Source organism: Apteryx rowi, unplaced genomic scaffold (assembly GCF_003343035.1).
Source record: "Apteryx rowi isolate R43461 unplaced genomic scaffold, aptRow1 scaffold_776, whole genome shotgun sequence".
Lineage (NCBI taxonomy): Eukaryota > Metazoa > Chordata > Aves > Apterygiformes > Apterygidae > Apteryx > Apteryx rowi.
The window spans coordinates 243,346-269,710 of record NW_020451067.1 but is presented as its reverse complement, the minus strand read 5'-3'; the positions used below and the strand labels follow the sequence as shown (position 1 = coordinate 269,710).

Genomic DNA, 26,365 nt, shown 5'->3' with positions numbered 1-26,365 from the left:
TTTTTTTTTTTTTTTTTTTCCCCTCGCGGCCCAGCTCCGAGGGCGCCGCGTGAGCCCTGTTTCGCCGGCAGCTTTACAGACGGGGCTGCGTTTGGCGCCCCGCTCGCTCTCGCCCCGGATCGCGGCGCGGGTGACACCGCGGTGGGGACGCTCGGCCGCCGCCGGTGCCTCCTCGCTGGCGTAACAAGCCCGACGGGTTCGGGTGAGCCGAGGTACTGGCCAAACGAGTTCCTGCACCGCGCTGCTGCGAGGGGAATGCCGCTGCGCAGAGGCAAACACGCCGCGCGATAAAGCTGGAGAGGAGGGGACATCGGATGCTACCTGGCACTAGACAAAACTGTCCTCGGGCTGCAACCGGGGACCAAGCTGCTCGCTGTGCGGCAGGACTCGCGGCGGCCCCTCTCCGAGAGACCCTGCTAGGAGGGTTTTGGCAGAGGACCCCCGAGYGAGGGTCCCGAACCGCCGCGGGTCTCCCCGGCGCCGACCTCCCTGCGCCGCTGGCGTCGGAGGCCCTCCGAAATCCGGCCGAGGGTCGGCAGGCCGCAAAACAGGTTGCAATTAAAGCAGGTGTGAAACCGGGAGGCTCGGGAGCCCAGGGAAACCCAGCTTTATTAAATACGAGCCCAGCTTAACTGGAGAGCGGCGCGGCCGCATCGCCGGGGTGGCGCTGAGCCCCGGCTGGGCGCCGGCGCTGGGGTGCCCGTGTGGCGGCGGGCAGCCGATCCGGGCAGCGCTGGCGACTCCCGCGTGAATCACTGAGCCCAGTGGTGCTAAACAGAAATTAACCCAGTTGTGTTTTCTTTTTTTTTATCTATGTAAACGGCATTTAAAGAGATCAAAGCAAAAGGTGATGATTATCCAAACTAGACCGTGGATTTTAACAGCCTCGCTAGAGGGGAGATGGAGCGTGTAATTATCCCTTCGATTTAAGCAATGGTAGACTTTCATCACGGCCTCCTCGGGGCCGCGTGACGTATCCATGAGTCACTGGAAGTCTCCCGTCCCTCTCACTGGTTCCTGTCCTCTCCTTTCTCTCGCCCATAATTTGAATGTGCAGGTTCGACTTGCCTTTGCTCCCGTTCGCAGCATGATCTCACTTCTGGGTAGGCACTCGCACAATATTTGGAGGAGTGTTGTAATAATCACTGTGCATATATATATATATATATATTTATTTATTTATTTAAGGTTTTTTTATTGGTTAAGCTACCTTCAACCTCCTTTCAATAGTTCTGCTGCGCCCAGGATTTCATGCCAAGACCCAGTCTCTCCAGTCCTTCTTAATCAGCGGGGGCGGCTCGAAGGCCCGGGGCTACCTGCCCCACCGACGGGCACCGGGGGGGCCCGGGCGCTGCAGGCGGCTCTCGCGGCTCCGGCCTGGCGGTGTGGATGGGAAGAACCGGGCTGGGCGCCGGCCGAAACCTCATCTTGACACGGTTGAGGTTTGATGATGGCCTGACCATGTCTGCACAGCTCTGCCCGCTCCAGGGGCAGGCAGGACCGCTCCCGGCAGCACCTTCGGCAAAGAGAAACGCTTAATTTAGGACCTCAGTGAAGCYGCCGGAGGCTTCGAGGCAGGGGAAGCGCCGCTCCGCGAGCTGGCCTGGCGCGCAGCCGGTGGCGGTGCCCGACCACGCTGGGGGGTCGCCGGCTCCGGTGAGCTTTCTGCCCTCGCCTCCCTGGGCTGCCCCCGCTCCCTCGGGCATCGTGCACGTCTCCACCGGCGGGACCCGCTCTCGGGGGGCCGAGCATCACCCGCGGGCGGCCGCTTGGCAGCTCCTCTTCCTCCTCCTCTGGCCACCACGTCCGGGGGCGAAGGCGGCCCCCGCGCCACCGAAAGCTCCTCGAAACGCGTTCGGGCAGAGGYGTGTTTGCCCGCTTGCAAGGAGGCCGCGCAAGGCACTGGGGTTTACAGCTGGGCTCCGCCAAGCCCACACCAGCCGCGTTGTCTCCCGCGCGAGCCTTCTCGAACAGCCGCCCGGATGCCGGTTCTCCCGCCTCCGTCGCAGGAGGCGCCGAGGAAGGCGGTGGGCAGAGCGGGGGCACGGCGGGGGCGCCCCGTGCTTGTGCAGCACCCGCGTCTCTGGCCCCGCTCCGGCTGCAGGGGTGTGCGTGGCACGGTGCCGGCAGGCGTTGCGGTGTCAGCGGCTCCTCTTCTCCTGGGGCTGTATTTTGGGGGCTGTTTTGCACAGGCGACCCAGGGTAGGTGCGCGGCTTGGAAACGGCCGAGAAGCAACGTTTGGGGACGGTGCAGGCAGAGGGGTTGCGGTCACGGGGACGTTTCGGAAAGGGCAGGAGAGGAGGGATGCTGGGCTCTTGCGTCAGCCCGGCTTTCTTCAGCATCCTTCCTGCCGGCGGTTGGGCCGCCGCAGCGAGCTCGCACAGGGGCCGGCGGCGCAAGCGTCGAGGCGGCGAGCACGAGCCCTCCTATCTCAGCGCTTCCTCTTGGGCGTGGAGAAGCCGCCGGTGTTTTAAACCAGATTTTTCTTCCAAAACACCTGCAGGGAGGAGGGCAGCCGCAGCGCAGCTCTGCAGGGATAACCTGCAACTCTGGCTGCCTTTCAAGGGATGTTTCTCTCCCATCTTTGCATTTAATGACACCCGGCTGAAGGAAGGAGCGTGGGAAGCGTGAAATACCGGCGGAGACCTTTGGAAATGCGTACGGGGAGTTGTGGGCAAGCCGCAGCGTCGGGTCACGCTGCAAACTCGCGTTGCAAAGCGCTCGCGTGAAAATTGCTGGGTGCTCGAGGGCAGCCCGGCTGGAAATAGCTGCTTTGCTACGGGCGCCCGTCCGCCCCGAGGCGAGCGGCAGCCTCGGGGCCGGGTGGCGCGCTCGCATACCGGCTCTGCACCTCCTGGGATGAGGCTTCGGTTCTGCCTAGCCGGGAAGGTGGGTTGGGAGCCTGTCCCGCAAGGAGTGTCTGGTATCGGCAAACAGTCCCGGAGCCGTGCGTCAGCGTGGCGAGGAAGTGGCTGAGTCCCGTCCGCCCCTTCGAGGTGACGCTGCTCCTCCTCCTGCATCCCCGGCTCCTCCGTTCGGAGGCAAAGTGCCTCCAGAGGGCTGTGGAGGATCTTGCCATCCCTGCTCGTGCCCGGGGACCATCCAGGAAGGAAGCTGCCTGCAAAGAGCCGTGCCTGCCGGACGATGCCCCATCCAGGCCGCCTGGAAAAATCATGGCTCTCCGCGACCGGCACGCCTGGGAAAGCGAGTGGGCATTGCACAGCCAGGCTGCTCGGCCAGGCCGGGCCGGACCCTGCTGTCAGGTTAATGGGTAACTTGGAGCGGCAAAGCTGGAGGAAAGGCATGTTCGGCATGCTCCGGCTCGGAGCCGGGGCGCCTGGCGAGGGGGCACCGCTGCCCCGCGGCTGGCGTCGGCACGTTGCAGCCTGGCAGAATCCACCGCTGGCTCCCAAGCGCGGCCGGGTCTTGGCAGCGGCCTCGCCTGGTGCTTGGAGGCAAACGGACCGGCACGTTTCTCCTGTTTTTTTTTTTTTTTTCCATATTGAATCCATGCGCTTGAACCAAGAGGTCCTTTTGCACCAAGCTCTTCCACGGTGCCTGCGCTTCATCCGGGCTGCAGCAGCGCGCGTCCGGGGTTTGGCACTGCTGAGCCCCAGCGCGGATCTGCCCCCTCGCCGCCTGCGATAACTCGCCRGGCGATCGCGCCGCCGGGCCGTGCCGCGCGCGAGCGTCCCCTCCTCGCCCCGCTCGCGATTAGAGACGCTCTGCAGCCCGCCGACCTTGACCAAAGGTGCCCTTAAGAGCCGCTGCCGGCTGCAAAGGGCGCTGTGCCTTTTCGCCCGGCACGCCGCCCCGCTGCGCTTTCCCGTCACCGCGCGTGCACACGGGGCCGGGGCGCCGCAGCGCTGTGCGGGCCYGCGGTGCGGGAGGAGCGAAGCTTCTGCTGCTTTGTTATAAATACCAGCTCGGTGGCGCCCGCCGCTCTTCCCGAAGCGGCACGCGCCAGGCTGGTTCAGGCCGGTCCTCGCCGGGCTCGCAGCCTGCGGGAAGGTGATCCGCCGCGTTGCACCAGCTGTCAGAGGAAGTGGCAGCGCCGGGGCCGCAGCCGCACTGCTCGGAGCCCTCCCGGCCGCCCCACGGTGCCGGCAGCGCGGCGGCAGCCCCCTCTGCAGACCGGCCCCTCGAGCGGGCTTGGCCGGGCGCCGTAGCGCTCCGGCCGCAGCCGGGAGGAGGGTGCCGCCCGCAAGCAGGGAGCCCGGCGGGCAGCGCGCGGCTCCGCGGCTTGCAGGATGGCGCCAGGCAGCGTGCTCTGCCATCGGCATCGCCGCGGGGCCTGGCCGGCTTGCTCGCCCCAAAACGCAGCCTCCCGCTAGGCTAAAAGCTTCCCCTCCCTCTCCCCCGGCTGGAAATCGATAGGGCCGTTGAGCTGTGCAAACACGGCGGGTGACCTCCCGTCCCGCGAGCCTCTGCAGCCTCCGTGCTCCCGGTGCCTGGTACCGGCAGCCAGCGCGAGCGGCGGGCTGCCACCAGCCCCGTGCCGGCCAGCCCCGGGGAGGGGGGGGAATCGCCGCCGGCCGCCCCGTGCAGAGCAGGGCACAACACCGTGGCGGCGCCCCCGAAAGCAGGCTCGGTTTCCAAAAATGCCGCCCGTTTTCCGGAAGACCTGGGTGCCCATGGCGCTTGCAACAGGCTTTGCTCAAGGGTTCAAAGTGTAGCGTAGTTTGCTGCCCTGCAGGAATCGAGTGAAATCGGTCAGGTTTTTCCCTTCTTTATTTAGCGGGTGGAAGGAAGGGAGCTTGCCGGGCCTCTGCTCCCGGGCGGACRGCTCGAGCGCGCTGGGTTCCAAAAACATGTTTGTAACTGAGGTTTTGCTGCCCCGGGTTTGAGGCCGGAGCCCAGCAYGGCGCCAGGGCTCGGATCTGGCTGGGCCGGAGCACGGCGCAGGGCACTGGCGCCTGCCCTCGTTTCCTCCTTAGCTTTTTTGGAGGCGGGGGGACTTTTCRGGCAGCTCTTTTTGCTGGGAAGCCGAGGGCTTTGCCCGCGTGGGCCTCGGTTCCCCGCCGCAGCGCCGCGTGGYGTGGGAGGATGCTTCGGACCGCGGGCGAAACAACGGGGCGATTGTTCCCACGGCGTTTTTCAGCGGGACCTCGGACGTTTCCGCCCTCTCCCGCCCTGCCCGGCAGCGCTCGTGTCCGCCGTGCGCCCCTGGGGGGGGGTTGGAGAGAAGATACCTYGCTTTTTACGCTCGGGTGTCAAGGGAATCTTTTGTGGAGGGGTTAACTGTGAACTTGGCTGYTTGGCTTTTTCAGAGTTTAAACCCCAAATGAACGCACAGCTTAAATTAACCCTCAAAAACATTCGTGTGTTTGCAAAAATGGCCAAAAAGCCTTGACGGGAGCGAGTCCCCCCCTGTCTTTCGGGGAGACGGCAGACCAAAGCCGCAGGAGACCGACGGCCTTGTCCCCTCTTGTCTTTTCAGAACCTCCTCGAGGAAGAGAAGCCGGCAGATGTTGCGGCTCGGACGACGAGCAGGATGGATCCGCGGTGTAAAACGGTGGATCTGGACAAGGTGACGGCGGGGGACGGGTCGCGTGCGCCCACCAGTGCCCCAGGGTGCTGGCACAGCGCGGCGTTCGCTGGAGGGCTCTCRAGGGAGCCCAAGAAATGACAGTATCTGTCCGCAATGGCTCCAGGAGCTGAAATCCTGCCCATCCCGGACGTGCAGTGTTGGGGGAGGCCGGACTCCRGTTTGGCACCTGCCTCCTGCAGGAAGGCAAACGGATGGGGTACGAGCAAGGCGCCACGGCTCGGCCAGCACTCGAGGAGGGGATGGTTTTGGGTCCTAGGATGGCAGGTGGCATTTTGGAGGGTGCCGAAGGGGACGGGAAGGTGAGGAGGGGCCGCAGCTCTCCTGCCCGGCCACGTGCCAGGCTCTGGAGCCCACCGAGCTCGCGGGGCAGCACGGGCGACACGGGGCCGGCTCCATGCAGGCGATCCGGACTCTCGGCGAGGCCGGAAACGCCTGCGGGGCGCTYGGTGGTGCGTCGGAGCTGAGTCAGTGCCGGCCACCCTTCCTCCCGGAGCGGATGGGGTTGCGCCTGCTCTATCGCCCAGGTGTGGCTACGCTGGGAGGCTCCCGGAGCCGGCCCGAGTGGGAGGAGGTGGCTTTCACGGACAGCAGCTTCGCCCTTCGAGGTGACGCACGCTGGTTTTCCTCTCCGCTGAGCGCCCGCGAGGACCCTCGCGGGATCCCCCGGCTCCRATGGGTCGCGGCACGAGCGGGCTCGTGCTGACGCGGGCAGCTGGCCATGGCCCAGCTTGGCAGCGGGTTGGGCGCAACGTGACGGTTGGGGCTGCGRGGAGGGAAGCCCATGCGCCACCACGGGTGGCCCGTGGCCGGCCCCGGCAGGAGCCAGCCTCTCCCAGCCCTTCTGCTCTGGGAATTGCCATGTCGTCTTTCCAAACCGAGTGGAGGGAAGGGGGCAAAATAACTCAGAAAGCTGACAGCCCAGCTCCTGTCCGGCGCCAGGTCTGAGGTGGCACCTTGGTGATGCCCAGCGTGGACTCACATGTCCCAAAGCGGCAGGTAGCAGCGAAGAAGCCGCGTGCCCGGCAGTGCCGAGCGCAGGAAGGTTGAGCCCAGCCTTGGGGACTGGAAGGAGCTGGGGGTCGAAGCTGGTGCCACCTGGGGCACCCCCAGGTCCTGCCGGTGGGTCTGAACTTTGCCTCTTCCTGGCTCGCTGGAGCTGGGGAAACCTGGTGGATCTGCAAATCTCTGCAAGCTCCGGATTGGGATTGAAGCTGTCAATGAAGCACAAGCTGAGCTACCGGCCACTCAATCAAGTGGCGCGACGGGGTGTCTCCGYGGGGCTTCTCCACCCGTCCCACCTCCGAGACGCGACGGCGGCTCTCCCCCGAGGACGGCAGCCGTGGCTTTGGCAGGACACGGGTGTCAAGCCAGCTCTCGGGAGACCGGTGGGTCTGCCATCCCGCTGACCGGYGCTATCCGGAGCTGGGCTCACCAGGAAGGAGGCTGGCTCGTTTCTGGGACGTGTGTGAAGCAGTCCCCACTGTGGTTGTAGCTGTTCTGGCCCTGGGAGATGGTGTCCATCCGTCGCCGGACGCCTGCCGCGGGTACGGGCACCGGTGGCAGAGTCTGGCTTTCTCCCCGCGCCCGCTCGTGGCGTTTTTGGCTGAAATGCTGCCTTCCCAATGGGCAGCAAAGCTGTCGTGTGGCCGTTGTGGTGCGTGCTCCTCTGCTTTCCGGCCGCGTTTTAGTGCTGGGATAAGCAGCGCTCGGCGGAGGGGGGTTACATCCCGCTTGCCATCGGGATGGCAAAGCGCCGGGCTTGCGGCGGACACTGACAGCCGGATCCGCATGCTGCCACCGCAGCGCAGGGATGGGAGAAGCCCTTTAAAGCCTCGACAGCCGCTTTGCACCGGGAAAGCTGGTTCCCGGAGGAATGGCCGGCGGAGGCGGCGCTCTCCTTGACGGCCGGGTTGAGCAAGCGGCCGGTGAGTCAGGCGGCAGCAACCCTGCGGCCRGGCGTGGGAACGCCGCCGAAGCAAGGCAAGGGCACCGCGGGCTCGGCCGGAGGTTGTCCTGTCTCGCCGGGCCCGCGCGGCGGGAGCCAGCAGCGTGGGGCACCCCGCCGCCGCCGGACTGCTCACGGCACAGCTGCGGCTGCCGGGTTCCTGCCGCGGCCCTCTCGCCGCTCCGGTCGCTGATGGAAAGCTGGCGGATGCAGGGCTTGGCTGCGCTCGCGCGGTTTCTGTCCCGGGGCGCGGGCAGGACGGAGAAACAGCCTTATCGAGCCCGTTTCGTGGAGGATGCACCTCGGGAGCCGCTGAGCGGTTGCAAAGGCTTCGCTAGGCAGCGTTGCTGGTTGGGCCTCTCTGTTTTTGGCCCGGAGCTGGCTGTGCGCATGTGCACACGCATACGTGCACGCAGCCCCGGATGCCTGGATTCCTTCACGCTTTTGAAGACGGGCTCGTTAGGGAAATGCGACCACGTGCGGCAAAGAGTGATCTGAGTTTTCCTTCCCGTCCTGTATCCTTTTCCCCCGTGCAATGCGAAGCCATCACCCCAGGCCTGGGTGCTGGGCTGATTGTAGTCACTGCGTGCTGCCGAGCCCTCTGCAAGGAGAAAGGTCCTTGGCGGGGGAGCCATCACGGGGACGCGTCCTTAGTCCTCCTGGCCGCTTGCCGGCCTGGCGACCGAACGGGGAGTATCTCTGCTCGCTATTTGATCCCGATAACTCAAGGGGAAGAGCGCCGTGGTTGTCGGAGCCACCGCTGAGCCCCGGCGGCGTGGCACAGGCAGGCCGTGGTACGGCGGCGCTCACCTTGAGCCAGCGGGACGGGGCGAAGCAGAGGGTGGCGGCGGGCGGGCGCGCGCAGCCGAGCGGCTCGCTAGCGGCCCCGGTAAAACCCTGCGCCGTTCTGTGCCCTCCCAGGACCTGGTGGACTGGCGCAAGCCCCTGCTGTGGCAGGTGGGCTACCTGGGCGAGAAGTACGACGAGTGGGTGCACCAGCCCGTGGATCGGCCCATCCGCCTCTTCCACTCGGACTTCGTGGAGGCCCTCTCGAAGACGGCGTGGTGAGTGGCCGCGGCCGCGGGCGGCCCCCCGCGCGGTGGGACCGGCGCCRGAAGCTGAGCGTCGATCCCGCTGACGCCTGCCTGCTCCCCTCTAGGTACGTGGTCTTCCTGGTGTGGACTCCCGTGGTGCTCTATCTCAGCTGGGTCAGCTACACGTCCCTGGCTCAGGGCAACACCAGGCTCTTCTCCTCCTTCACGACAGGTACTGAGCGTGCAGCAGCGCCGAGAGCCCGGCCCAAGCCCCGGCGCCCGGGCAGCTGCGGGCAAGCGTTGGAGGCAGGGGACGTTGCCTGGGGATCTGGCCGGTGACCAAGGGGTGGGAAAGCGGGGTCGGGGGAGCTGCCGCGTTTGCATCTCACRTTTGCCCGGCGCTGCCTCCTTCGCCGCATGTTTGTGAACGGTCGCATGCAGAAGCAGCGAGCTAACCCCCGTGGCCGTACCCGGCCGGCGCCAGCATGCAGCCTCCCGCACGGCGTTGCCCCCGCTGGCTTAGAGGCCGAGGCCGCCTGCCTCCGTCGCGTCCCCTTGCCTGAGTGTGTGCCGCTTGCGCCCTGCCCAGGGCTGCCTGCCGCCTCCGGGCTCCCGCTGGGAGCGCTGCCAGCAGGGACGGGGCCGGCCCTGCGGACGAGGAGAGGAAGGATATAGGGAGCAGCAGCTGGCACTGAGGCTCACGTGCAGGAGATGCAGAAGCAGGGAAGAAATTGCTGAAATTGCGACCGAAAGCGCAGGGAGAGCACGCTCGTATTGCTTTCCGCCATCCCCAAGCAGCCCTGGGGGCCCGCAGGGACCGGCTTGCCCTCCTGCCGTGTGCCACCCCCCGCSACCGCCCACGGCGGGCGGCAGCTGAGCGCGGCGCTGGCGAAGGGAGGCCGGCGCGCCGCGGCGGGGGAACAAACCCGCCTCTGAGCGCCGCTGGCGGGGCCGCCGGCCCGGCACAGAGCGGGGCTTGTTCGCCCCGAGCGCCTGCCCTTGAATCTCCCACTGTCCGCTCGGCCGGGAACAACGAGCGCGGCGGCGGCGCGGCGCCYGGGGGCAGCCTGTGTTCTTTGTTTTTAGCGCCCTGTTTGCGGCCCCGTCCGCGCGGCTCCTTTTTGCGAGGTGCCACGCGGTGCCAGCRGCGCCTGTGCCTAGCAGGGGACCGCGGAGCCGGCTGCCAGCCCGCCCCGCTCTGGGTGGGCGGAGGGGTGCTCGGGGATAGCCGAAAATCGGAGCCGCTGGAAAGGGGCCCGGGGTCCTTTCTCAGCAGGTTTTGCTATTTTGTCTTTTGCCTTTTGGAGTAGAATAAAAACACAGGGTGTCTAACCGCTTGCAAGCCTGCTCCCAGGCAGGAGACGCCTTTGCTGCGTTAGCCCAGCRTCCGCCATGGCGAGGCACGTTGGAGTCCCTGATCTCCAGAGTATAAATTTCTCAGCCCAAACTGAGCGCAGTCAGGGTCCGGAGGCAGGACCTGCCACGTGCCTGACCGTGAGCGGTCCGTCACCCCGGGCTGGGCGAGCGGGGTCAGCGCAGTCAAGGGGTGCCGACTGCAGCTGGGTTTTTCCTCGCTCCTGAGATCATMCCAACCCGCAGGCCGTGTTAGCATGGATAAAAGTGGTGGGAAGGGTCTGCGGCAGAGGGCTGGGAGCTGCGAGCCTTCTCCGGGTGAACGCCGAGGCATCAGAGGGCTCAAATAAGCCTGCCCGCTCCAAGAAGATGAGCGTATAGAGGCAGRGTGGCCTTGGTTTCTCAGCCGGTCTCCAAGAAAGGCATGGAAAAGGCAGCAAAGGGCCAGGTGCTTGGTTTTGTTAGCATGGGTCAGAAGGAGCTGGTCGGGAGGGGAGCACGCATCCYGTGGGGAGCAGGGGTGAGGGTGGCCAGGGTGCCCCAACCCTTGGAAAGAAGGCTTCTGCTCAGCTTCAGRGCAGGAGGGATTGGAGTAGAAACGCGATGAGGAAAGAAGGGCCTCAGACCTGCACGGTGGCGTGCACGATGCAGCTGCACCCTCCCTGCTCGGCTGGGGGAGAAATCAGCAGTTGGGACCTTCCTGCTGAGAGGTTTTGCCAAAATGTACGGGTTTGGAGGATCAGGAATTGCTAGCAAAGAGGCAGGGCTGGCAGCTGGCACTGCAAGGAGGAGGTGGCTGAAAAGYGCTCTGCAGGGGAAGACTCCCAACAAAACCTTTCTCTGCAAAAAGACAAGCTGGAAACGCTGTTTTACTGCAGCGGGTGTTGGTTCTGAAATGTCGGWGTAGATCAGGTACCTCCTGCTTGGTTTCTGTGGGCAAAGCAGCTTTGTGAGCACCAGGCTCTCCCCAGGGACAGTCGGGGCCCCTCCGGAGCAATGACAAACCCCGTATTTGGTGCTTTTTCCCCCAAAGCTGCAGTTCTGGCCCTCTTAGCGAAGCGAGGCTCTGGGGCGAGAGCCACTTGTTTGCGTGTGTATCTGGGCCGYCTGCTTCTAGCCCGTTTGGTATCTGCGATGTTGGGAGAGCCTGGGGGCTCCTTGTTGCCACTAGAAGTTTTTGCAAATAATAAATTAATGGGATCCAAGCAAAGGCGTGATTGGAAAACAGCCCTCCCATTGCTGCTGGCTGGGCAGAGCAGCCACCTCCATCCGTGTGGGGAGCGATCTGATGTTCTCCAGCGTGGCAGGAGCATGCCTGGGAGGTGGAAAGAGGCTGGCAGAGCCAGCAGGAGCTGCCAATTGGCTGCTCGCCGAAAACCCCAGGGCTGGAAAGCGTTACCTGGGAGGCGCTGCGATGCGTGTGGGCCGTTCTGGGTTGCCTTTGCAGCTCTCGGGTTGAAGGAAGTAAATGAGAGGGGAGATGGATGTAGGTGGTGTCCTGGTGGAGAAAAGCTGCATTCGTACCCCAAAGTGAGAATGGAGATGGCCAAAAGCACCGGAGAATGGCGATAACCTCGGGAAGAGGATGTGGCTGGCTGTGTTTCAGGGAGAGGGGGCAAGGAGGGATGAGAAAGCAGAAAGGAGGGATGAGAAAGCTGTAGGTGAGGCTGGAAAGGCCCCTCGTCAGGCAGCTCGGGGGGATCCCTGCTTGGGGAGATGCCAAGTGCTTCCTGCTGGGAAGACGGTGAATCCAGGCGCTGCGCAGGAGGGGTGAGGGAAGCAGCGAGGTGCGGAGCAGCCGGGTCTCCAGGGCCGTCTGTCTTGCTGGCTGCTGACTGCTGCATGTCTCGTTGTGTAGAGTACTCCATCCCTGTGCACAAATACTACTTCCCCTTCATCTTCCTCCTGGGGATGTTCCTGTGGTCCCTGGTAGAGTACCTCATCCATCGCTTTGTCTTCCACATGAAGCCACCTGCTAGTAACTACTATCTCATCACCCTGCATTTCTTGTTGCATGGCCAGCATCACAAGGTGAGTAGCTACGCCTCCGCCGCCGCGGGGAGCCCCGGGCGTGGGAACGGCGGACTTTGCCCAGGCGGAGCCCGCTTGTGCGTGTTCAACGTGACTCGTGGCAGCTTTGCCCCGAGCGGGGGCCCTTACGTAATGCTCGGGAGGTGGGCTCGGAGCGACGGGCTCCCCGCGAGCCCGCGTTAAACCCGCCAGCTCCGCTGGCGCCGCGCGATGGAAGGACGTAAAAGCAATGGGCTCCCTCTAGCTTCGCTGGAGGAAACGTCCCCGTTAGAGCGGGGCCGAGCTGCGAGGCGAGAGCCCCGGCCACCTTCCTCCTGCACAGGCGGGGGCTGATCGGCCGCCGGCACAGGGCTGGTCTCGCCACCAGATAAATCTGGATGGGGAGGCTTCTGGGTGCTGCTTTGCTGTTGGCTTTCCCAAAAATGAGCGTTTTAAGCGTGCATGTGCAAGCCTGCTTCCTCGGCTGTCATAAGTTGGCGCTGCTTTAGTGCAACCGGAGGAGTTGTCGCCTGCAGCACCATGGCTCCCACCTGAGCCTGAAATTGGGGTCCGGTTTGTGTTAAATACTCGCTGGTGCTGGACTGCTGTATTTTCCCCCAGTTTTTTTATCTCCTTGGGACTTCCAGCAAAAGAGTTTTGAGAGGCCACTGCTGCAACTACAACCAGCTCCAGCTTGAATGTGTAGCGGCCAAGAAAGAGCTGTTTGGGGACAGGGTTTGCCCTGGGCAGCCCCAGTCCTGGCCGGGGTCCGCAGCGGGCTGTGCCCGACTCCCCAGTGGTGCTTTGCAAGCTCCTGGGCAGGATGGGGGGGGCCGGGGAGGGGGACAGCCTGCTGGTTGCGGGCCGGTTAGCTCGCCCAGGCTGGGAGCTCGCTTTCTCACTGTCTTTCTCTTCTTCCAGTCTCCCTTTGACAGCTCCCGCCTGGTCTTCCCTCCCGTGCCGGCGTCGCTGGTGGTCGGCTTCTTCTACGGGGTCCTCCGCCTCCTGCTGCCCGAGGTGCTGGGGCTCTCCTTGTTCGTCGGGGGGCTCTGCGGCTACGTGGTCTACGACATGATGCATTATTACCTCCACTACGGCTCGCCCAAGAAGGGCACTTACCTGTACGGCCTGAAGGCTTACCATGTAAAGCACCACTTTGAACACCAAAAATCAGGTAATGGTGGGTTTCCCCAGCCCGTGCTGGTCCCGTCGGGGGCAGAGCTCAGAGGCTTTGGAGACCACACTCGCTTTCGGTGCTGCAGATTTAGCTGAYGCACTGAGATGTTTGAAGCTCAGCACCCCGTCGGGTCTCCGGGCTGGGAAACGCTGCGCGGAGACGCCTGGCTGAGCTGCGGAATGGCGCGGGCTTGCGAGGGGAGGTGTGGTGCGCGTGTGCTTCGAAATAGCCATCTGGTGTCCCTCGTAGAGGCTCGTACCGTGTTTGTCGTGCTGCTCTTCCGGTTTCTGCTGCAGGGCTGAGGTTGAGGTGTGGGTTCCCCTTTCTCCTCCCTGCCTGCGGTTCCCYGAAGGGATGGCAGGCAGGCTGCATCGCTCGGGGCCCCCCGGCACRGGCCCCCCAAGGCTGAGCCTTCGCTGCCTGGTGCCAGCGGGCGTCTTAGCACTTGCAGTGCAGTGCTTGAGTTAAATTTGGGACTCGGGGAGCGTGCATCTCCTTAGCTAAGGCATGTCTGTGATGGTCTGCGGGGTGCAAAGAGGTGGTGTTTGTTGGGACAGGGGGGAATGAAGTGTTCCTTAGTCTTCCCCAAGAACCGTGCATCAAAGGCTTGAAACCAAGCTTGGTTTTGGAGTCCTGTGTGCGCAGGTGGAGCATCCGAACCCAAGCGCTGCACCGCTCGGTCAGCAGCGTACGGCATGACATAGCTGCGTGGGTCTTCACCGGCCCGGGAGCTGTGGGAGGGGGAACCGTAGCGAAGAGGCTTCTGGGCAGAAGCTTCCCCGGCGCCTGGGGAAGCCGTGGTGGAGGGAGAGCCCCGGGGCTGGGGGAGGTGTTGGGCGCCGGTGCCCGGGGCAGCCTCGCCTCCTCCCGGGAGGCGCTGGGGCGGCCGTGGAGAGGCGTTGGCGGGCGCAGGGTGAGGCCCCGGGCTTCCCTCGACCTGGCCCGGGCCTGGCGCTTGCTCAACCTGCCCTTTGCCCGGTTTCCTAGGAGAAAGCGCCCCGTTCAGATAAGCTATCGTGCGTGGGGMTGGTGGCGTTTCCCAGCCGCCTCCTGGGAGCAGCCTTTGTTCRCTCCGCTCTTCCTCCTCGCCCGCGCTCGTCGCCCCAGGGCAGGGCCGGGYTCACGCCTTCCTCCCTCCCCGAAACGCCAGCCTTCCTCGCCCGGCCCCAGGGCAGCCRGCAGCCTCGTCGTCATCGCCCTTGCGCCGAGCTGGGAACCTCCCATCCCATCCCGGCGTTGGTCGTCCCTCTGGTCCCCAAGCATCGCGGGGGAGGGCATTGGGGCCCCCTCCGCGCCTCCGTCCCCCTGAGCGCTCTCTCCGCTGCCCTGCAGGCTTCGGCATCAGCACCCGCTTCTGGGATTACCCCTTCCGGACGCTCATTCCCGAGGAGACCTTTGAGAAAGAGGACTGACGGCCCCAGCACGGCGCCCGGCTCGACGGCTCGCTCGCCGCTGCCTGCTGCTTGCCCGCCCTGCCGGGATGGGGCTCACGCGCTTCCCCGGCAGCCGAGCGGCGCCTGCGGGTCCCGGCCGGCCGGCGGTGAGGTGCCCCGCAGCCGACCCGCCTGAGCGCGGCTGGCCCTGCCTCTCCTTCCTTCCTTCCTTCCTTCCTTCCTCCTTTCCCTGGGGCTGAATGGAGACAGTCCTGCCCGGGCAGCCCCACAACACGCCGGTGCCCCAGCCTGGCCTCCAGCCCGCCCGCGCCGGTGCCACCGAAACCCAGGAGCTGCTCTCGCTGGGGCAGAGCCAACGGGGCAACACGGTGCTGCTGAGGTCTCTCGCCGTCTCTCGCCCTTCCGGCCGCTTCCGCGCTGACGACGGGGAGGAGGAGCTGGCAGGACCGGGCTCGGCAAGCCAGGGCGCAGGCTTCCCCCGCGCGGCTTCGCTCCGGCGCCGGGCGCTCGCCGCAGTTCTCCCGCTCCGCGTGAATCCCCGGGGCCTCCTCGACTACGGGCGGCTCTGGCCCTCAGGCCGTCTCCCCGCGCCGGCGTGCCCCCAGCCCTCGGCTTTCCTCCCTGCCCTCCGCTCTCGTGCCACTGATGCGCGGGCAGCTCCGCGGCCCGGCAGCTGCCCGAGAGATGAAGTGCCAAACGCTTCTTGCTCGCCAGCCTTTCCTCCTCCGCCTTGCGCCTCTCCGCAGGCTCTCGGGGCTGGGACCCGTGCTCTTGGCTGGGTTTCCTCCCCGTGGTGCAGCGAAGCCTCTTGCCCGGCGCTGGGGTGAGCAAAGGCAGCCGGGGCCGCCCCGAACCAGGCGCCGGGTGTCCCACCCTCGGGACACCCCTGCCCCTCGGCTCCCTGCCGGATGGACGCTTCGGGCTGCTGCACTTTTTGGGGGTTTAAGCCCCGCCGCTCGCCGTCGAAGGAGCCTCCCGGAGAGCAGGCAAGCTGCCGCCGTGCTTAGCGCGGCCCCGACCTGCGGCGGCAGCTCCTGGCTCTTCCTCGGCGCCCAGTCCCGGGTACCGTCCCTGAGATGCACAGCGCTCGGTGACTTGTTTCCTTGCTCCCGGCACAGGGTTTTCCGGGACCTGCCACTGTCGGGGTGGGGATATCGCAGGTCCATATTTTGCCTTTTTCTAACCAGCGCACTGTATCTCTATGCCAGATTTATGTTAATGTTTTTTGTAGACATTGACTACTTGAAACTCAAACTCCAATGAACAGAATTGCTAAGAGATGCCTTTTCTGCTGATCCTGTGATTGTTTTTTCTAATGTTTACTGGAGATATTTAAAGGTTTGGAATAAAGTTGTATGTAAAACTGTAGACATTGCAATTGTAAATAAACTGTATATTTTGAAGAATAAAACCTTTTAAAATGGGCATGGCTGCAAGTGTCAGTGAACGTAGCATGCAGGTGCCACCAGCCAGCGCCGCATCCAGGTGCGAGCTGGGCTTTTCGGAGGGTTCGGCGCTTGTGCTGGGGGGGAGGCGTCGATCCCTGCGTCACGCTCGGCTGCGGAGCCGGAGGTGGTTTTTTCCAGGTGAGCAGCTCCCCTTGCGCGGGGGAACTGCAGCGAGCGAGCGTGACCCGAGCTCGCGTTACCTGGAAGCGGGCCAGGGCTGCGGCTCGCTTTCCCGACTTCTCTGAAGTTGGGAAATGACGTCACGTGCTGCGCCGTGCTTCCCAACATCGGGCTGTCTTTATGATGAACCGAGACGCTGAACTGCAAAGTTTCCTGTGCTCCGGGCAGAGGTCAGACAGAGTTTCCCGTGCACGCAGCGGCCCGGGGGTGCTGCTCGGCACCCCGTTTCGTCACTCAATTTGACGCGGAGCGGCCCCAGGGCCTTTCCTTGCCCAACGTCCCTCGCGCGGGGCCGGTTGCGGTCGCTTGTTGCCCATTGCGGAAAGTCCGGCAGGGCACAGAGCTGGCGCCAGCCCCTGGCAGTGCCCCGGGACGGCTTCAGCGCGGCTGGCGGGGCGGTGGCAGGAGGTCCCCTGGGGCCTGAGATACCTCCAGCAAGCGCCGTCCCCCACCAAGCTGGCAAGGGCAGCACAGCAGCCCCCAGGCCCTTCTCCCCCCAGGTCCTTGCCACGCTTCCCATGCATGAGCCCTTCTCCCGCTACGTTAAAAACCAACGTGGGCCATTTGGGGCTCCCACGGGCGCCCTCTTCCTCCGGCAGCGGCCTTCCTGGAAAAGCCAGGCGGCTCCGGGAGGCGGCCCGCGGCCGACGGCAGTGTGAGAAGCCGCGCGGGCTTGCACAATGCCCCTTCCGCCGCCCGCAGGAAGCGGGGCTTGGGAAAGCACCCTATAAACTCACATTCGCCTGCCCCTTCCTCCCCAGCCTGCGGCGGCCGCGGAGACAGAGGCGAGCGGAGCGGGGCCGGGTAAGCTCGGGTGCTTCGTCTTGGCAGGGAGCGAGCCTCATCCTCGGGGGAAGCGTCRGAGGGAGCCGGAGGGGAAGGGAAAGCGTCCGCGGGAGCGCATGGAGAGAATTTGATTTAAAATCCGAGGCAGGCGATACCGCGCGCGAATCCAGCGCAACGCCACAGGGAGGAAAGACGAAGGACTGGGTGTGCTGGGGCTGCGAACACGTGAAAGCGCTAGTAAGGTGGGCGCTAAGGGAGAAACGTCGCTGAAGACCATCTCTACGCTCGCGGCGGGCTCTGCAGGCAGCGCCGAGGAACGCTGCCTCGGGGCAGCGCTCCTCCCGCTCCCGCTGACCGCGCGTGTCCCTGTGTGAGCCACCTGGGCGCTGTTAATACTAAATGAGATCATGTAACACAGGCAAGCGCTCTGCGGGACAGGGTGCCGCGCTGAGGCGTCGCAAAGGCAGCGAAGCAGCCGTAGGAGATGTAAGGGGCGATAGGGGACGGAGGGTTGCACGCCACATTAAGGCTGTTCCTCAGGGACCACGGTGCGGAAAAGCCTGCGGCTCGGTATCCGTTGATCTCTGCACGGAGCTGAGTTTCACCCCTGCCAGAGGCTGCTGGCCAGCAGCCCCTTCGCACGCAGACATGGACATCGTGGAAAAGGTCTTCTGCTTAGCCCAGAGCATCTACGCCCAGTTCGAGCAAGTGAAGTGCTGCAAGCACCAGTGCCAGCGCCTGGTGGAGCGCATCCACATCTTGCTGGAGCCCGTGAGGGTCCTCAGGGCTCAGCCGGCAACGCACATCTCCCACCACGAAGAGGAACTGCTGAAGAAGCTGCTGCAGGCGCTGGGGGAGGCCCAGAAGCTGGTGACGAAGTACAGCCAGGCGAGCTGGATCCAGAAGTTCCTGCGCGCCCACAGCAGCGGCGAAGAGTTTGTCTGGGTGAACGAGAGCCTGGAGGATATCGCCCAAGGGCTCTCGCTCCTGCTGCAGGCAGAGCAGAAGCAGGCTTTCCTGGCGGCCTTCCAGGCGAAGACTTGCCGCTGGCAGGACGCCGAGGACCTGAGGAATGACAGGGCTTTCTTGGACGAGGTGATTGCGAGTAAGTGGGCCTTTGCCAAATGTCTTCTTCCCAAGAGAACGGAGGCTGGCTAGAGCTTGGCATCCCTCCCCAGCTGCTGCTCAGCCTCGGCCTCGTGGTAATGGCCAAGGAGAGCCGAAGGGCCGGTTGTCTGAGCAGAGCTGCACTTCAAACTGCCGGAAAAACGAACAGCGCCCATCCTGCACGTTGATCTGACATCTGTTTCTCTGCCTTTCTTTCCGCAGGTACCAAAACCCCTGTGGACACGGAGATCTATCTCGACAGGCAAGGTGTGGAGAGTAGGGTAGACTGGATGCAGAACGAGCTGAATAAAGTCATGCACATGATGGAGTGTAAGTCGGCAGCGTGCCTCTCGTGTGTCCTCCTACTTCCTGCGTTGCCGCCATGCTCGGAGCCGGCCGGCGGCTCGGCCGTTCCTGCCACGCTGGGTACAGCGGTGCTCCCGGCTTGCTCAATTGCTGCCATTGCAAAAAGGGAGCAGAAAAAGCCTTCTCAGAGCAAAATGCTTCCTGCCGGCTGGCAAACGCTGAGCCAGCAGGTTATTTCGTCTGCCCACTGGGTGTGCAGAGAGGGGAAAAGTGCAACTGGTTTCTCTGTCCTTAAGTGCATCAGAAAAGATGGTGCTGGGGCCATAAACTAGGCAGAGATCCATCCCTGTGTGCTGTGTCTCAGGACTTTCTTCTTAGGGAAGAGGTCTGGGCTGGCCACACTGGCACCACTGAACACTTTCCCCCGTCAAAAAGATTAAATGCCTGTGTAAGAAAACGTCCTCTCTGCCCGGCCTGAGCTGTCACCTGTCCATCCTGCTGAGCACTGCCCAACCTGTCCCTTGTTCCCTTGCGGGGAGCAGGCTTGAAGAAAGTCAACGTGGATAAAAGAGAGGACATCACGGAGATTCAGCGGGAGCACCTCACCTTCCGCCGGCACCTGCAGGACACCGACAGCTACGACCTCTACGAGGGAGAGTATCTCAAGTACCCCGTCGCCATCAAAACGTTCAAGAGGCCGCTGACCACCGACCCTGCGTGAGTCGGCCGAGGCAGGGATGGGATGGGGGGGGGGGTGGCTGCCCTGTCGCTGCTGATGCAGCTTTGGTGCTGCTTTTCCTGGGATAGAGCTGTGGTCCAGAGGGGAGAGAGGTGCATGTGCCGCGGAGGAGGTATCTCCTTGCAGGGATGCCTYGTCTCGCTGGGATGCGGGCGTTCGGGCAGGACGCGGTTCCCCGCAAGCGTCAGGGTGTTAGCCAGGGCGCCGGGCAGGCGCAACATCGCGTCTTGCTCCGAGGCCCTCACTGTGCTGCAACTTTCTGCAGGAAGGTGAGGGACATTTTTGTGAAGGAGATTCAAACCCTGAAGAAGTTTGAGTCTCCAAACATCCTGCGCATGTATGGCATCTGCATYGAGGAGCGAGGTAAGGATGTAGCCCTAATTTTGCCCTTTCCTGCCCCGTCTGACCCTGATGCTGGCTGGTGGCAGACAGCTTGTGGCGGCGTGGTCCCTCCTGAGAGGTGGCACAGGGGTGCTCAGGGACTTGTTCCCCTTCTCCCCCAGGAGTGCAGTGTCTCCTGCACCCTTGCAGAGATGGGGCAGGTCTGTGCCATTGCCCTGCACTGCTGTAAAGCGCAAAAATATAAAAAAACCCATAAGGGCCTATCTTAGCCCGGGAAGCAGAGCATGATGGCAGCAGAACCAGAGCCCAGGGGACCGATGGTTTCATACCCATCCCGCCAATAGTTTCCAYGGTGCCTTTCACCAAGGGCAATGCTCACTCTTTTGCACTAAGTGTCCGGGACATGGCTGTTCATTTCATACATAACGGGTGTCTCTTTGGGACAGATCGGAGCCCTTGCTTCTCCATCGTCATGGAGTACTGCGAGCACGGGACGCTGCGCGAGGTGCTCACCAAGCAACAGCAGCTCTCCTGGGAGATACGCCTTCGGATGGCCCTGGGAGCTGCGAGAGGCCTTTACCGGTGAGCTCCTGCCTGCGGGCGAGTAAGCCCRCTTCAGTCCACAAGCCCTGCTTGGATCCCTGCCACCTGTAAGCCAGCAGGGTGGGCAGGTAGACTCCATTTCTCCCGCCCGTCAGGCCTAGGACATTTGGAAGGGCAGCTGCTGGAGGGTTAGGAAGTGGGTTGGGATATGGCAGTGCCCATGTCCCTAGGGTTGCTGGCCCATTCAGCCTTGAAGCCTGAAAAGCCCTAGAAGGACGAAACCTCCTCGCCTCTCTCCTGCTCAGTACCATCAGGCAGCTTTGAGGAGTTCCTACAAAACAGCATTGGCAGTTCCCCAAATGGGCACAAAAGCAGCCTGACTGTCGCCCTCTGACCGTGGAGCCCCATGGCGCCCTGCTTGTCCTCCGCAAACCTCCACGGCTTGTTATTTTGCATGCGGCAGCTCTTGCAGGGGCTGCTGGAAAGGTCAGCTTGGCAGGGCCRTTGCACCAAGGTGGACGCAGTGCYGCTGGCTTCTTGGGGTGCATCTTGATTCTTCCCCGAGGCTCTCCTGTGCAGGAGGGGGAGCCYGGAGATGGAGATAGGACTGTTACCAGTGCTTATTGCTCTTGGCTCTGACCTGCTGCAGGTTGCACCAGACAGAAAAGAAGTCCAGACTGCATGGATGCATTAACAGTAGCAAGTTCTTGGTGGCTGGAGATTACTGCACGAAGGTAAGGACCACACTCTGAGAAGCTTTGCATGTTTTTATGGGTGTCTCCTCCCACTAACTCAAAGAGAATTGTCATAATCCAGAATAACAACTGGGGGAGCTTCATCTCCCCTGTCACCTCAGTCACTTACACCTCAGTTCATCATTTGGTTCTATCTTACCACTCGCAGAGCACAGGGAGTGTTTCTGAACCATCTGCGGAGGTGAGATGAAGCTAGGGGAGGTGAATGCCCTATCTCCAGCTCAGGTTTAGCTCGCAGAAGGAGCTGTGTGCCCCACAGCACGCACGGCTGCAGGCCAGTCCTTGCTGCCCAAGGCACCTYGCTCCATTTTCTCCAGTTCAGGTCAGTCCCCAGCCATGCCAGAGGTTTCTGCACTGGGTGCTGTATTATAGACACTGCCAGGGGTCCTGCAGCTCTTTTGAAAATCAGGCCAGTTAATGATGATTAAAACTAACTTGTATTTTTACCAGGTGTCTGGCTCAGGCCACTTGCCCTAGGTGCAGAGTAGAAAGATGGGGAGGTTACGTTTAGCTGCTGACCATGAATATACGTGCCTCTAAGGGCTGGCCTGAGTGCAGACATCTCCGTGTCAGCTGTCATTGCAAAGCTGCAAGAGGGCCGTGTCCCTGGAATCGAGTCCATATCCAGGCTCACGGGAAGCAGCTGCACGCAGACACCGAAACCACACAGTACTCTCTGGCCATGGCTGTGTGCCRCAAAAGCAGTGCAGCTCCTGGAGCCGTGCTCCAGGAAACCATCCCTACAGTCTGCTGCCAGTGGCTCCGGAGAGCAGCCAGCTCTGCGGCATGCCCCGCACGGGAAGCCTGCTCTTCTCGGCAAGGGGAAAGGGAAGACCCACCACATAACATAAGCCAAAGGAAGTCAGGCCAGAAAGCTCAAGCTAAGAACCAGCATCGAGCCTGGAGCTTATCGCACTTCTCCCTTTCTCATCCTCTCAATCAGCTGTCAGGATTTGAACTGTGTGAAACAGAGTCATCCATCAAGAGGACAGTCAAGAAGAAGAGCTGGAACAGAGTCTCTATGTTGGCTTATGTCGCCCCTGAGAACCTGAAAGACATCTACTACCCCTATAAGAGTCCCTGTGAAATATACAGGTAGGTCTGTCCCAGTCAGCCCTCTCCCGGGAGAGGTGGCCGTAAGCAGCTGGGTGTCTGGCAGGGCAGCTGGCAAGCTGTGCAAGGAGGCCAAAATCAGACATGTATCTATCATGCAGCTGTCTGAGGTCGGCATGGCCCAGCAGTCCCCTCCGAGAGAAGGGAGGAGGCAGGACAAGGTAGTGGGGTCATTGCTGACAAACTCTTGCTTCTCTTGTTTCAGCTTCGGGATCGTGCTGTGGGAGATCGCCACCTCCAAAATCCCATTTGAAGGTGAGACAGAAGCATCTGGTTCCCCTGTGTTAAAGTGGTGRGGCCCAGCTAGGACGCTGGCTGGGGTCAGATACTCCCCGCTCTGTCCCGGAGTATGTGGAGGTGTGTGGGTCCTGATGGTGGTGCCCAGGATGCCTGGGTCTGCCCAACCTGCAGCACAACAGCCCTTAAACATGGCTTTTCCTGGGACTCCAACTCCAGCACAGTAAAGCRTTTCAGCACATGCTTAAACCACAAGCATGCAAGTAATTCTGTCTCTATTTGATGTTCCTGTGCGCTGAAGCATAAGCACATCTCCTTGCTTCACTGGAGCCCAGTGGTGTTAGGGCAGAGAAGAGGGGGGCATTGCAGACACAGTTTGGGCAGTTTCTCTGCTGGCTCCTCTGTGCCATAGGCTGCAGGAAGGCTCTTGAAGTGACCTTGCACTGGCTTCCCTGCCCAGCACCCTCCTGCGGCAGCAGAGCTCTGCTATGCTGTGCTGACATCCCTGTTTGCCCATGTGTCGGTTTAGGCTGCACGCCCCAAGAGATCAGGGAGAAAATCTGCGAACACCATTACCGGGARCCTGTCGGGGAAGATTGTCCCGAAGACCTGAGGAAAATCATTGACCAGTGCCGGGCCTTTGACCCTTCCCAACGCCCTTCTGCTGAGCGTAAGTGTTCCTGCATGGGCTCATCTCCCTAGCTGTCTGCTCCTTCTTCCAATCCCATGCTGCCACATTTCCACATCGCTGGGCTGTCCTGGACATCCGCTCTCCACGCTGAAGGGACCCATGCCTCCTGCTGCCGCAGATGGGTGTCTGCTCAAGAGCAGCAGTTACCTGAGCTTTGCCCCCTTGACGTGTGTGCGCGCGCACACGCGCGTGTGTGTGTTTGTATCTCCTATCGAGAAGACAAATGCCCAGATTTGTCTTCTTTTCAGCAAAYGGCTGAGTCCAGCGTCCTTGTGGCCTCAGGCTGCTAAGGTCAGCAGTGCATTTAAATGGGCATTCCTCCTCCCCTGYCCCACTGGCGTGTGACACAGATAACCCTCCTGCCTGGCCTGCTGCTTGCCTGACCCTCTGTCTACTCAGCAAGAGCACGCTTCTCTTTGCAGCCCCGTCCACAGCCCCATCCACAGCCCTTTTCCCAGGCAGAACCCAGCTGAGAGGGAACAGAGGACCAGTGGCAGCAGCTAATTCAGTGCTGTGGCCCCTGAGAGCACTAGGGCGCCCAGTGTGGAAGGGTTTTTCAAAGTTGTCCTGTTACCCAGGTGCTGCAGCCTTCATTGACCTGTTGAGTGAAAGCACATATGGTTTTAGGGCTAGCCTAAATCCTGGGCTTTCCAGCCTCTGTTTTCATGCAGACATTTTGCATAGGTGTCTCCAAAGATGCCCTTCCCATGCTTGCTCAGTGCCAGAGCACTCCAACTCCTCCCTGTCTAACAGATTTCCTRAGCCAACAGCAGCCCTGCGGCATAGAGACCAACTGCAGGCAGGTGCCCGAGGCTGAAAGATTTCGCTGTTCACACCAGCAGTGGTATTTAGCGGTAAACCCAGTCCTTGATCTCTTGTCAAGTGAGGCCCAAMCATCAGAAGACTGGGGCCCTCCAACTTGGGCCAAAGGAAAAATTATTACTAAGCATAATCTAGATTTTAAATCCAGGAAAAAAAACAYTATGATCCCTGATTCTGTGCTCCCAGTAACACAGAAGGTCAGACCCAAGTATTCCCTCGACAGGATCCTTTTAAAGGGCCGTCCTGTCATGTCCAAGAGCTTTCAAGGGATGGCAAACCCATTCTGTCTCTCAGTTAGTTGCTTCAGTGGTTAATTTGCCCCTTTCTACTTTCTATTTGAATTTGACTGGGTTTATCTTTTGGCCATCACTCCTTGTCCTACCTTTTCAAGCTAAGGAGTCCCCTAGTAATAAAAGTCTCTTTCTCCTGTAGATAGTATGATGGTTCACCCAGTTAACATTTATCCATGCCATAAAAATAATCACTAAGCTATTCATTAGGCATCATGTAAGAGTACGTAGTCTGTCARACAAGCACTGGGCTGGGAGCAGGAGCGGTGGGTTAATACCCGCTCAAATCCTGCAGCTCCTGTAAGCTGGAGGAGCAGTCACAACACAGGACAGGAACATTTCCTGCCTTGGGCATTGAGCAATAAATTGCAATCTCAGGAATTGTTCTGCCTTGGGGATGATTYCACTGCCTTTGAAGCTGGTCTATGTTTGYATCAGATAAATAATTGATCTCAATTGCAAGACTTAAAAGAAGCAGYAGAAAAACATAMAGAAACCTTTCTGTTGTGCTTGAAGGCACAGGTGACTGAGATAGTACCTTTTCCTCAGTCCATCATCTCTCCAGGGGGAGAACGCTTCCTTTAATCACTCCCACCCCGTCCTACTGGGTCAATATCTATACAAGAGATTTGGAGAGTTTGGGTAAGAAACCCCCCCAGCTCTTGCTGTGCTCTCTGCTTCTCAGTCTCTAGATAGCAGTTTTCTTAGTAAATCCTGCCTCGGGGAATCGCCCGCTCTGAGAGCTACTGCTAGAAAACACTGAAAATCATCAGCTTTATTGGCTCCAGCAAAGTTACACATAAGATGCACTGTCTTCAATACCCTAGTCCTACACCATGCACCCAGCCCTTTGCTCAACTGTGCCTGCATGGTGCTGAGCTGAAGGAAGTCTTCCCACAGCTCTTTCCAGGCATGTCTCCGTGTCTACGTCTGCTTCTCCTTGAGCTGTGTCTCTCYGTCCAGGGAAGTCACACCTGCAAGGAACTGCACAGTTGCACTGGTGCCAGTCAGGCTGGTGCAGAGTGCTTTGATGTGCTAGTTGTTGTTAGTGAGGAAAATCTATCTCATCAGGGGAGAAAATGCCCACAGTGAACACTGTTTTGATTCACACCATCCTTGTGTTTTGCAGAAATTGTGGACTTGCTGGCTGACCTCAAGAGAAGCAGAAACCAAGGAAGCTAACTGCAAAAGACAGGCTCAAGTGACCAAAAGAAACCAGCCAAGCAGCTTCAAAAGCAAGACAAGAGAAATGATGTGCCTTCCTCCTGTAGGCCTGAAGCATGAAGCTTATCCCTCTTTCCCTGGTTGCAAAGATTGATTGTTCAGTACACCTTTATTTGTATTTATATGTCAAGACTTGCAAGTCTGCAAGTAGTTGTGCCTGCTAGTTTGCCTCTTSATTTCAGCACGGCGGTGGCTGGCGAGTGCTCTGCAGCTCGCTTGCTCCGGGTTCGCATGCAGCGGGTCTGCCCCACGTTGCTCCAGAGAGGACAAGGGGCCTCCAAGAGGCTCCTTTCAACCTGCTGTGACCAGCTCGGTGCTCTCGTCGCCGAGGAAACTGTAGCAAACATGGGCTGTGCTTCCTGTTGGAAGCTCCCGCACGGAGCGTGGGGATCTGGATGGGAGCAGGCTYAGACTGGCGGGTTACTGAGTGTGTAACTGCTGATAATCTCCCAGCAGCCCAGCTCCGAGCCATCCAGCCTCCTGTGCCGACCACCCGAGCGGTCCTGTCCCGCGGGAGCGTTGTGAGGCCGGCAGGGTCTCTCTGGTGACCCCGCTCCAAGGGCGGGAAGGGGGACAGGCGTTTGCAAGGCCACCGCCAGGAGCATGCCCGGACACGGGGGGGTCATTTCTTGTCTTTAATATTCGAGAGATGCTTGTGAGGGGCCCTGAAAGCCGCCACAGCCGGTGTCGCCACTCAGGGCTCACCAGGTCGGGCCCTCCCCGCCGCCCCGGCCCAAGCACGGCGGCTCCGGGGAGAGCAGGCCCCGCCGTCGCCATGGCAACGCGCTCGCCCATTGCCCCCTCCCGCCATCGCTGTGGCAACGCGCCCGTCCCCTTTCCCCCGCTCCCGGCCACCGTTTGAATCCGCTCGGGCTCCCGCTCATTTCGTCTGAGCTGCGGCTCCTCCAATGAAAACGCACTTCCTGGCTCTTGCCCGGCCCCCCGTCACGCGCCGCCCAATCAACACGGCGCCCCGCTGCCCCCCTCCTTCGGCTGGCCAGACACCCGACCAATCAGGGCACAACCCGCCTCTCCACCCGCCCCGCCCCTTCGCCCCCCGTCCCTCGAGCAGACGGACAAAGCGGTTCGCCAATAAAAAGGCCGGCCTGGCRTCGGCTCGCCCAATAGAAGCCACCGCTGCCGGTGCTGGGGTCGCGGCTGACCAATAGGACGGCGGGGGTGGTGCTCCAGCGGCGCGGCGCTGCAGCGGCGCGGGAGGGGCGGTTGGGCCCGCCGGGAGGTGAGTGCGGGGCGGCGGGGCCGGTTCGGCCCGGCGGGGTCCGACCGGGCCGTGCCCCCTGCGGAGGGAGCGGGGGC

At 61.9% G+C, this 26,365-nt stretch overlaps 3 protein-coding genes across 4 annotated transcripts in view; all 3 read left to right on the top strand.

Annotated features, from left to right (window-relative positions):
- The first annotated feature begins 5,444 nt into the window (after positions 1-5,444).
- Positions 5,445-15,845, top strand: FA2H (fatty acid 2-hydroxylase). The gene is made up of 6 exons (XM_026088595.1): positions 5,445-5,531; positions 8,419-8,561; positions 8,657-8,763; positions 11,743-11,915; positions 12,816-13,068; positions 14,404-15,845. Exons 1-6 carry the CDS (start codon positions 5,496-5,498, stop codon positions 14,481-14,483), a joined length of 792 nt encoding a protein of 263 aa, XP_025944380.1. The 5' UTR covers positions 5,445-5,495; the 3' UTR covers positions 14,484-15,845.
- Positions 15,846-16,863: 1,018 nt separating this feature from the next.
- Positions 16,864-25,186, top strand: MLKL (mixed lineage kinase domain like pseudokinase). The gene is made up of 11 exons (XM_026088593.1): positions 16,864-16,897; positions 17,420-17,984; positions 18,209-18,316; positions 18,835-19,009; positions 19,297-19,394; positions 19,820-19,955; positions 20,566-20,650; positions 21,615-21,766; positions 21,990-22,039; positions 22,551-22,691; positions 24,954-25,186. Exons 2-11 carry the CDS (start codon positions 17,528-17,530, stop codon positions 25,004-25,006), a joined length of 1,455 nt encoding a protein of 484 aa, XP_025944378.1. The 5' UTR covers positions 16,864-16,897; positions 17,420-17,527; the 3' UTR covers positions 25,007-25,186.
- Positions 25,187-26,236: 1,050 nt separating this feature from the next.
- The window catches only part of RFWD3 (ring finger and WD repeat domain 3), a 25,257-nt gene continuing 25,128 nt past the window's right edge, over positions 26,237-26,365 (top strand). Inside the window, exon 1 of one of the 2 annotated variants that reach the window (XM_026088599.1) lies at positions 26,237-26,288. The gene's annotated coding sequence lies outside the window, so the exon portion shown is untranslated. The remainder of the gene's footprint in view (positions 26,289-26,365) is intronic. The other variant, XM_026088598.1, reaches the window with a different exon arrangement.

Excerpts from the sequence above, each read along its gene's own strand:
- FA2H (XM_026088595.1), top strand. The coding sequence starts at position 5,496 with ATGGATCCGCGGTGTAAAACGGTGGATCTGGACAAG. Across the intron at positions 5,532-8,418 it reads AAACGGTGGATCTGGACAAG|GACCTGGTGGACTGGCGCAA; the intron begins GTGACGGCGGGG and ends GTGCCCTCCCAG. Across the intron at positions 13,069-14,403 it reads CTTTGAACACCAAAAATCAG|GCTTCGGCATCAGCACCCGC; the intron begins GTAATGGTGGGT and ends GCTGCCCTGCAG.